The sequence below is a fragment of the Platalea leucorodia genome (genome assembly GCF_965183815.1).
Source record: "Platalea leucorodia genome assembly, chromosome: 3".
In the NCBI taxonomy this organism is placed as follows: Eukaryota; Metazoa; Chordata; class Aves; order Pelecaniformes; family Threskiornithidae; genus Platalea; species Platalea leucorodia.
The window spans coordinates 46709255-46720530 of record NC_138825.1 but is presented as its reverse complement, the minus strand read 5'-3'; the positions used below and the strand labels follow the sequence as shown (position 1 = coordinate 46720530).

Sequence of the window (11276 nt, the reverse complement as noted above, 5' to 3'; positions counted from 1 at the left end):
GGATGGGGCGGGGCGGGGCGGGGCCGGGGCGGAGTCGTGCGCGGGCCCCGCCGCGCGCATGCGCTGGAGCGGGGGGGGCGGGCGCGGGAGCTCCGGGCGCGCGGGGTCGGGGGGCGGCGGCGCTGTTTGCGGCTCCGCCGTTTGCGGCGGCGCAGTGCGCACGCGCCGGGCGGCGGGCGGCCCCGCGTGAAGGCCCGGCCGTCGGGGCGGCCCCGCGGCGGCGCTGCGCGGGATGGAGGCGGACGACTTCGTGCTGGCGCTGCAGCTGCAGGAGCTGTGGGAAGCGGAGGATAAGGAGGAGGCGGCGGCGGCGGCGTTGTGCCCCGAGGCCTCGCCGGAGCCCTCGCCCCTCCGCCCGCTGTCGGTGGTGGACGAGGCCTGGGAGCTGCTGGACCCCAGCCCCGACGTGCACGGCCTCTTCGTGCAGTTCAACGAGACCCTCTTCTGGGGGCGCCTGGCGGCTGTCGAGGTGTCGTGGAGCCCACGCATGACCCTGTACGCCTTCGGGGGCGGGGGGTGCCCCGGGGAGGGGGAGGGGGACGGGGCTGGGGCTCTCGGGCCGGGAGCGGCCTCCCGGCAGCCATCGCCCGGCTCGGGCGGGGAGCCGGGGCGCGGAGGGGGCTCGCCGGGAGCGGGAAGGCGGCGGGGGCGGCCGGTCCTTCCCGAGCCGCGCTGCCGGGTGGCGTTCACCGGCCTCGGGCGCTGCCGTGGCTCTGGACGGCGCCAGCCGCGGGCGGGGGCTTGTGTCGCGGCTGTCGGGAGAGGCCGCGACCCGTCAAAGAAGAAACGTCGCATCTTATGGCGTAGCTGTGGGCGTCAGGGAGGGGGAGGAAAAGCTGTCACTCGTCACCCTGTGCCGCTCCTCACAGCGACTTTGTGGGCACGGCGTATTGGTGCCACAGCTTCCCTTCCAGATATTTGAATGTTTCCAGATATTTGAATTTTCTAACACAGTTTGTACCCCAGGAGGTGGGTTGGTCACCGTCGTTGTCTGTTTTGTCCTTCATTTGTCGTCCTTGGCAGCCACAAATGGCTTTTCCTATGGTGCAGGCAAACCTAGGGAGACGTTAAAGTGGAATAAATAACTTGGTCTTAACCTGTGTATATTGAAACTTAAAAGAACATACTTGCATTGCTGTTATGTTTCTTGCTTTCAGTTTTTACGGTAGTTTTACAGCATGGCAGAAAGGGAAACATGAAATGATAATAGTATATTAACAAGACTTAGAGTAGACTAGGAAGGGGAATATACAGGAAACCTGAGATTAAAAAAACAAAAAACCAAAAGCTTTGAAGTGCAGGCTGCAGTGCTGCAGCAGACCAGCTGATGCAATTACTGGCTGCTGGAGCCCTGCCGCATCTTGTCCTCTGCTGGTCGCAGTGCTCTTTAGACACTTGAAAATATTTGGATACTGAACGGGTAGAGGACTAACTCAGTAACAAAAGAAAAAAAGAGTGTTTTCTGCTGGATTAGCATGCAGAAGTGATGATAGGTGAGGTTCAGTAAGAGTCAAAAGTTGGGGGAGGGTGAGGGGTGAAATTGCACCAGTCAGCAGTTAAGTCGGTGTTGGCTGCTGTGAATCTCCAGCCTCTGTTTTATGTATTTCACTTCATCGAGGGTTCTAATGAAAACAGTCCTCTGCCTCCTAAACAGGTTAGCTTGGAATAGGCCCTTGTGTTTTGTTTTGTTTTTTTTCCCCAGGATTGATAGCTTTGAATTAAGCGCTTTTAAGAGATCTAATAAATTCTAGTTTCACTTTTGCTAGTTCAGTCACAGCTTATTCTAAGGAACTTGTGGGCTTGTTTGTTTTTTGGTTTTTTTGTTTGTTTGGTTTTTGTTTGGTTTTTTTTGCTTAATGGTGTTAATGATGTTGAGTTTTTCAAGTAACTACTAAAAGTGGGTTTTCGTGTTCTGAATTACCTAGCATGTGTTGGAAGGGGACGGCGTTTTAACTCCAATTCTCAATTTTCTTCGTGTTCCACAGAAACAAGCAGCTTTTCCTATTTTCTTTCTGTGTCTCTTTCAGCTGTGCTGGAGTGTGTAGATATGAGGGGAGAGGTGGAATGTGTTCCATTCGTCTAAGTGAGCCGCTCCTAAAGTTAAGACCAAGGAAGGATCTCGTTGAGGTATTTGAAGATTGCTCATGAATCTGCACATAAAAATGCATTGTGCCACCCCCCCACTCCATACAAACATTTTACATTTCATAGTGGGATTCTTATATGCAGTGACTTATAGATTGTAAAATAGTGATAGCTTTATTGTCACGTTTGTGTTGCTTGTGTTGCAATATCATGATAATCTTTCAGTTTTATGTTTCTAAATGGGCAACTCTGAGTAGGAGTCTAAAGTCACTTATTTTACTGACTTTATAAAGAAAAAAAAAACAACTTTTTTTACTCCTAAATTATCCTCTGATATTAAAAACAAATATGGACTGAAAGCACCATCAGAAAATGGCTGTAGTTCCATCTTTTAGGTCAAAAGGCCAACAGCAGAAAATAAGGATACAGGATATGACTCTAAACGTAACTTTGTGTTGCTTCTTGCGCCACTGTCAGGGCTGCTGCTTTGAGTTGGCTCAACTTTCGGATTTGCTTAATGAACAGAAATGCTGTAGAGCTTCAACTTCCTTACCAGTGTCTCTTTTTTTGGTTGTGGAGGGGATGATCTCTTAAAGATCTGACTTAAGTTGGAGGATTGTTTCTCCTTTTTGGAATGTCATTTATTGTAGTAATATTCTCCAGCATGTTTTGGTGGTATGGGAATAGAGGTAATTTGATTTGATAGGTAGAATAAGTATTATGTTTTTATGACCCAGACTGAACACATGAATGCACGAAAATAAGATCAGTATCAAGATAAATGTAGAGGAGTAAAATACTTCCAGCTTAATTTTGAAACTATATGCAATGCTTTTCAGTAAATAGCTAATGATTTGCATCGTTTCAGACACTGCTGCATGAAATGATCCATGCCCTGCTTTTTGTTACTAATAATGACAAAGATCGTGAATCTCATGGACCGGAGTTCCGCAAACACATGCGTCGCATTAATCGCTTGACTGGAGCCAATGTTACAGTAAGCGTAATCCACTTAACATAATTTAATAGAGGTTTCTTCCTGATTTGGTTTTCTAGTATGCCTGGTGTGGTATGAGTAATATACTTGTTCTTGTTAGACGCTCCACAGTTGGCACCAGTACAGATTTGCATCCAAGTGTATGCCAGTTCCGTAGTTATTTTGTTGGGGATGATGGTGGGAACAGGTTGAGGAAGATGTGGTGAGTTATTAGAGTCATATAATTTTCAAGTATACCCTGTGTAAGTATTTTCCTTTAAACTTTTGTTTTAAACTTGAAAGAGCTTAATGATGCCAGGGATGGAATAGCTGCATGTTCAGAATAATATTTGAGGAAAAGCAGTCTGTTTTAGTTAAGATTTATAGCAGTAGAGGCTAATGGGTTGATGATATTTTAAAATAATGTGTCTGATAACATCAATTAAGATAGCAGCTGGAGGGAGAATACAATACTGGTATTGTTTACAATGCGTTCTAAACAGTGTGCCATTTAGGGTGAAATTGTAGATAGATTTTTGAAGTGATTTTTTTGCAGTTCAAACAAGATAGCCAGAATGTATTCCTATACATCCTGTCTTTTTTTTTTTAAGCTTTGTTTTAACAATATCTAAATGTTGATCAAACTTCAACTGGGTTCAGCTCTTTTAGCTGGTAATGTCAAAATCACAGAAGTAACGGAAGGAATGGAATGGTCATATATTTAAAAAAATATTGTAGAGCTAGTAATATAAAATTAGAACCTTTCTGAATGGCTGCTTTTTTCTTTTTTTTTTTTTTTTTCTTTTTTTAAACCTAGATCTATCATACTTTTCATGATGAGGTGGATTTGTACCGCCAGCACTGGTGGCGATGCAATGGCCCCTGTCAAAATAGAAAACCTTACTTTGGATATGTGAAACGTTCAATGAATAGAGCACCCTCTGCTCGAGACTTTTGGTGGGCTGAGCATCAAGAGACATGTGGAGGTACATTCACAAAAGTGAAGGAGCCAGAGAACTTCTCCAAGAAATCCAAGGAGAAAACCCAGCCAGCAAAACTTCCAAATTCTGAGTTAGCTAACAAAGGTATTTAAAAGAATTCTTTTTTTTTTTCTTTTCCAAAATGTTTTTGTCCAAACAGTTCTTTGAACAAATACAGATCAACCACTACATGGGCTTTGTTTAGATATTACTGTTATGTAGCAAAGAACAGGGCCCACTTTATTTGTGCATTTCTAGGCTCCTTCTCACTTAACTGTTTACAAAAGGTTTAGTTTGCTACACTGTTTTCAAGCAGCAGATTTTTTGGGCAGTGCACATAAAATACTAAGCCTGTGATTTATATATGAAAAAGTTACTAACTTTTCTTATTTTCATCTCTTCTTATTTTGCAGGCAAGACACAAACGTGTGATACGCAAGATCTGATCCCTTTTAGTGGAAAGGGATATCTGCTTGGAGGAGGAGACAGTGGACTCTCAGAAAAAAGCACAAATTCCAGCAGCAGTGTTAGAAACAGCGAAACACCTGGTTCACAGCATCGTTCAACACTAAATACAATACCAATCCCTAAAAATGAGATAAAATTTGAAAAATCACCCCGTAGTGGCATCTTCTTTCCACTTTATACTGATGATGCCAGTGAGAAAATCAACTTAGCTTCAAAGCGTGAGTTTCCTAAACCCTCTGTTGCTAATACGAAAGCTTACAAGTATGTTAATGGATCGCCTGTTAAAATCGCTCGTGTTACAGAAGAAGAATCAAACCAGGGCTCTGCAAATGGCAAGAAGGTTATGCCGCTTTATAACAGGCCACCGAAACAAATTTGTTTTGAGCAGACAACAGCAGCTCAGGTTGCATCTGAGAAAAAAAGCTCAGAATGTACTAATACACTGCACCGATGGCCGAAAATGGAAGACAAAACTGCCTTTGAAAACTATTTCATTAAAAAAGGGAGGACTGATGTCTCTTTAAGTATAAATACACCTATGAAAACCAAAGCTGAATCTACGGTGTCCTCTGCAAGTTCCAGTACTGCTGTAAGGCAGGATAAAAAAGTCAGTTGTCCTGTTTGCCAGACTGAGGTTTTGGAGTCTAAAATAAATGAACACCTTGATTCTTGTCTTGCATAAAACCTTTCAGAAAGCTGTCTCAAAAAGATAAGCCAGGGCTGAAAACACGGCTTGAAAACTACTTTGCTCAGGGTTTGCTTAGCTGTGGTTACTTCCCTATGTGCCTGTTCTGAACCGGAATTTAAACTACTGTCAGCATGCTGAACAACAAGTTTTGTGGAGTTGCGCATCAACGCTGACTAGGAAGCTAGCTGCTACTTGTGTTCCAAAGAATCGAATACTCAAATTTTAGTAGGTGGATATTTGTGCCAATGTTCTTGCTGCAGAATCTGGGTAATACAAGAGTAGGTGGATACTTGCCGAACTGCATCTTTTCAAGGCAGTTTTTAAAATTAAGACATTTTTAATACTGCTAATTTATCTTTGTTCTTAAGACCCATTTGCGTTGGTTTTTTTAAAGTGTTTTTGGCCATTCTTAAAGTTAACCACCTATAACAGATAAGAATACTTCTGTTTACTGCAGCGTAGACTCTCCACCCACTTTTTCTGATGGTTTGCACAAACTCTGTGTTGAAAGTTCACTAGTTCTTAGGATATAGGTATGATGTGTTACTGACCCCCATATGCTGATACTATTAAGTAAAAGTTGTGAGGAATATTGGTAGCAATACTGGTAAAGACTGTTCCTGGCCATATCATAAAAGCCTTCATGTTTTTTCGGTTAAATTTCCAGTGCTTTACAGGCCAAAATGGTATTAAATTGACATTAGCTGACAGTCCTTGTTTTGCTTCTTCTGGAAGCCGGCCAGCTCGGTGGTTAGTATTCAACAAGCCAGTCAGTTGAGTACTAAAACCATTGTGCTGTAAAAAGTTACGAATGCTGAGCAGATGTGTCTTCTATATAAACTTTCTGAAATGTTAACAGTTCTCTTGCTGCACTGGAAGTATTTAACTGGTTTAAACAGTTAACAGCTTGATTCCTTACTTGTAAAACTGATTATAACTATTTTTGTTTAAAAAAAGAAAAAATAATGATGCTGTTTCATGTATTGTTGCTACAGTTTTAAATGGCTATATTAGCCTTGGATGCACATATGTTTGCCTTTATATAATTAACTAGTTGCTGCTTCCTTTGGAATTGGAAAATAAACTGATGTGCAATGGAATCTGGCAAATGATACCTTTGCTCTTTTTAAACGTTGGTGTATCTTTTTAGATACTGATGCTACAGATGTTTAATGTGAATCAGATTGTTCTTGCATATTTTGAATAAATTGGTACTGAATTTTAGATTTTCATTAAGCCTGGGTTTCACATGGCACTTGTGGCTGTCTTGCGTTACTCACCAGTAGGCTCACCTGTGTATCTAATAACAGACTGGTTTAATAGATCCTTTCTGTATTAACACTTTTTTCCCTTCTTAAATTCCCCTGTAAAAACAGGTGTTGGTGAATATAGACTGCATCAACCTTTGCCTTCTCCGTCATATTTTCAGTACAGTTTCACTTTTACATTTCTGTGGAAAATTTTACAAATACTGATTTTAAAACTTGTTTTGAAGTGTTAATTTTCCATACTTCCTTCTTACAACTGCAGTATCTATCAGTGTTCCCAGTGAAACTTGACATAGTACTTGACAGTACTACTTAGAAGTATTTGTACTACCATGTGTTGTGTGTTGTTTTGTTTTGAAGGTGAGGACTAGATTCACATCACGACTGCTCTCTCACATCATGAAGGATTTTTTTGAAGCGTTTCCCTTACTGTTGTTCCTGTCCGTTTCCTGGTTTGTCTTTCCCACTGCAACTGGTAAAGAGTAAAGGATTGCTCCAGGAAGGGAGGATTGTGGGTATTGTTAAATATGTTTTCATATTAAAATGGATTTTTTCTAATGTCGTCTTCTACATCAACAGTGTTCAAATGAACAACAAATAGAAAACAAATGTGGGAACTGGCTTGTAGAATTCAGTGAATGGTATGGCCTGCTGGGGGCGGAACTTAAGCTATAGGCAAGTCCTGTCTCAAATATACAAGTGTCCTAAAATAGATCTGTTTTCAAAACAATTGAGCAATTTTGGAGCAGCTGTGGAAAAACATCACCTCTGCCCATGGATGTTTTTACAATGAAGTATTATGAGGCCAAGGTCTCTCTTACACAGAGATAAAGGTGACAAAGAGCTGGGTGGATGGGCTTTGCAGTTGCTACCTATCGCAGGCTATTATTAACAGGTCATGGCCTTGTTTTTTCAGGTATGTTACCGTGAATGCTGTTTCTGTAAGATTTTGTTCTTGAATACAGTGTCCTTCCCGCAATTACAACAATGACTACCAGTATGTTTTTAAAATACGCTGGTAAATTTGGGTCAAAGGTGAGAAATTTCATCTTCTGTCTCAGTTGGCTTTGTCCTGAGTGAGTTTAGATACTGTCTATAACAACACAAACCAGTAATGAATCTTGAACAAACATGCTTCACTGAACTGCAAAATAAGTTGCCTGACTGGAAGTCTGAGAAACAAGTTAAAATACTTGACTTTCGAGACAAATCAGGTACAAGAGAGGCCAACAAATGGTTCTGCAAACTAAAGGCAAAAGCAATCTCATTCTGTGGTGATCTACTGGAATTGCTCAGAAGGACTCAGATACCAGTTCTAGAGGTTAAACTACCTTAACGGGGGTTATTTAGTTATTTCATTGTTATGAAGGAGGCTGCTCCTAAGTTGCCTTGAAACTGGTTATTGGGCAAGAAATCTTGAAGGTCAAATATTTGCAAGTATTTTTTTACTTTTAGGGAAACGTTATCTAGGAAGCTTTCAGAATACTTGATGAGTTCCTGTGAAGGAATTAGAAGCAGCATTTTTCTCCAGACTAACAAAAATAAAGTAGTATCTTGCAAGAAGATATGTAATAGAAATAGCCTGCTTTATAACATGTTCTAGAAGTGATAATGTGCCATTCCTCTGTACTTTACCACCTCCGGTAGCCCCACCGCTGTTTGCATTCACTCGGGGTATCTAGGTCACAGGGGACGTGTATTCCTACAGCAAGTTCAACCCTGATTCCTATGCGTAAGCTGATGAGCAGGCTGTTTATGTCTAGGTGGAAGTACACTTCTCGGGCAGGGAAGGTGCTGCTGCTCAAACCATGTAGGAATTGGTTACCTGAGCCTCAGGAATTGGTTACCTGAGCCTCCTTTCTAGGAACGCTTTTTAAGGGAATGACTAAATGTTGCTTGTTTGGAACAGCCTACCGAAGGGCTTACGCTATGCTGTGCTACCTGCCACTGTACCCGTGCTAGTAATAAAGGATACCAGGTAATGCATTACAAAATCAAAGGCTAGGGAGGACTTGGTCGTAACCACGCTACTAGTGAATAACTCCTGAAATGCAAAGTAGCTATTCAAGTTAAATACCCAAGTTCTTACCTGCACCTGGATTATTATAGCTGTTTTGAAGTCTTAAGCTTAAAGAAACAATTGCTTCTATATGAATGTAAAGACCCTACATTAAATTACCCTTAAAGGGTAGCTTATGAGACTTGCATTTCAGCACGTGTGTGTTCTCATGTACTCGTGTCTATGGAAGAACCAAGACGCCCGGCTGCGTGGAGCTTTGGGCTTCTCCAACAGGCCATTAGGTGGCACTCCTTGCCCTTAAGGAGTAATACTTTCTTCCTCTCCAACCTGTACAGGGAAAGAACAGAAAGCGCAGAATTGGCAGCCTCCACCTGCACTCCAGGCTGAAGATGGATCAGCAGGAACCCCGACCAGGCCATAAAACAAGTTAAAGGAGGAGGAATAGGGGGTGCGGGGGGAGGTCTGCAAGTAGCCGAGAGTTGAGAAGTAGAATTTATATCTAACTGGGTTTTCTGGGAGCGTTTCTTTTAACTTTGCTGCAAGAGAGACTTGGAAGATGAGCCAGTAGCTCCTTTTTCTAGTTCAGGGTTCAGTGAATAACCCAAAAGGCATCCTTTTGCGGTCTACGTATACTGCACCACTTGCATCCATTGCAGTGAAAAATCTAATTTTCTGTCACCATATGGCATCAGCCCAGCTCCGCAAGAGAGGCAGGATGAAGCTGCAGGAAGGCAGAGGGGTTTAGAAAACAGAAAACTTGTCTCTGGCTCCTTGGCTAAGATGGGGAGCTGGAGGGGTGTGGCAGGCCGAGGAGAGGGTAGCATACCGCAGGTGTGAAAGCTAAACATGGGAGATGGCCATGGCCTTAATCCCTCTGTTCCCTTTTAGCATCTGCTAGGCCAGGCTGCTTTAAGACTAGATTAAGTTTCTAAGAAGGTGCAGCAGCTTGGCCTGAATAGCTCACCCTGTCTCTGTCCCAACCATCCCCTATCCTTCACATAATTTCGTCTGCTTTTTTGTCCTCGTAAGTCTTAGATCTGACATTTCACAAACTGCCTAACAAAGAATGTTTGAAGGAGCGAAAACCAACAAGCCAAATATTGGCTCCCCCACTGCTTAATTTAGAAGCAGTAAATACTTTATTTTTCTTTAAATGACATCAAACTCCGGACTATAATTTGTGAGTTCACTGCAAGTACCTTCTCTTTAGAAATGTTACTAACTGCACGAAGTCTGGGTTAAAATGCGGACTAGAGCTCAGTGAAGTCCCAGTACAAATCTTACCTATAGGAATGTGGTTTAGTTGGGGTTTTGAATTCTTCTAGTAGCTTCATTCAGCAACTTACTGATGGGGGAACAGCCAAAGGGTCTCGCTGCTCTTACTCCACTTCCTCCCCTCTGCTTTGCTCCCCTGCCTTTGCCTTCCACTGACCACCCTGGTCTCCTCCCAGAGGCATCGCAGCAATTACCCGCTTTCTTCCCAGGAGGATCCTTTTGGTGGGTGTGCTGCCACCTGTTTGTAAGCAGATTTTGATTCACCAGGAGGGTGCGGGTTGTGTTTTGAGAGAGGCACAAAGTAAAAAAGCTGTGCAAATCGCTCGCTCGGAGGGTGCCCACCTGCAGAAGCTGGCGCAGCCTCTGCAGCGCTTGCGGGCAGCCGGTGCGTGGTGGGAGGCAGCCTGCCTGCAGCCCCACCCGTGGCTCCAGGAAGCACTGGCCATTTTGTTCAGCTCAAGGGCAGCACGTCTCAGAAGCAAGAATTAATTTGACCAGAGCAGCTTATTTTTTATGCCCCTTCATTTTAAGCGCAGTGTACCAAGTCCAATGATTTTGGCCTGTTTAATGCGTAAGCCAGCACACACTTGCTATTTTACAGGCATTACTCCCAAGACTGGTAGGGGCTGTGCTATTTATAGTGCACAGCACATCTTACACTACCTGTTTTTTCAACCAACAGCAAGACAAACTCCCTGGTGTGTGACAAGACCACACAACTTGGCACGAAGTGCTCCAGATAACGTGGCGGTGGAAGGATACGGTACAAAGGCTGGGCTGTTCTCACAGATGGCAAACGGGAACATGTCCAAAGGAAAGAGTCATCCTGAGGATAAAACACCCCGGGGGCTTCAGAGAGGATGGTACCTCTTCCAGGCAGGGTATGGAAAGCTGCAAATAGAGGACTTGAGTCTCAAATCTGCTGTCCTCTGCAGGATATGTCACTAAGAATTATTTGGGTTAGTCTTTAGCTTTGCATTTAGCAGTACCTATATAGAAAATTTAATTTAAACATAAGGAACAACTTTATTACAGTGAGGGTAGTTGAACACAGGAACAGGTTGCCCAGAGAGGCTGGGGAGTCTCCATCGTTGAAGATACTCAAACCCCAACTGGACGTGGTCCTGGGCAGCCGGCTCTGGGTGACCCTGCTCCCATCTCCAGGATCCCCTTCTACCTCCACAGCCCTGGGTTTCTGCCTAACAACCCCATGAGCATTTCAGGACAGAGTGAAATTACATCTGAAGGCAGTTAAGATCCATCTGCTTGCTCTTGCACTGGCACAGCCCAGGAGTGCTCACGCCATCTCTAACCATCAGTTTACGTCCAGCTGCACGTTTCTTCCTCTCCTTGCAAGGTTCAGCATGGGCAGCTCTCATCACTGCCACCACCCAGGCCACGTCCGGGAGGGACAAGTCCCCCATCCCATGCATCAGAGACTGGGGGACTTCAGGCAGGAGCCGGGCCTCCACCACGATGCAAAGACAGACAAGTAGGAGGAAGCTCTGCCCTGCCA

General features: G+C 43.8%; 1 protein-coding gene across 1 annotated transcript; it reads left to right on the top strand.

The window, feature by feature from the left end:
• The first annotated feature begins 176 nt into the window (after positions 1-176).
• On the top strand, positions 177-6527 carry SPRTN (SprT-like N-terminal domain). The gene is made up of 5 exons (XM_082307589.1): positions 177-495; positions 2028-2127; positions 2954-3082; positions 3879-4146; positions 4455-6527. The coding sequence occupies exons 1-5, from the start codon at positions 233-235 to the stop codon at positions 5189-5191; spliced, it is 1497 nt and encodes a 498-aa protein (XP_082163715.1). The 5' UTR covers positions 177-232; the 3' UTR covers positions 5192-6527.
• The last annotated feature ends 4749 nt before the right edge of the window (positions 6528-11276 follow it).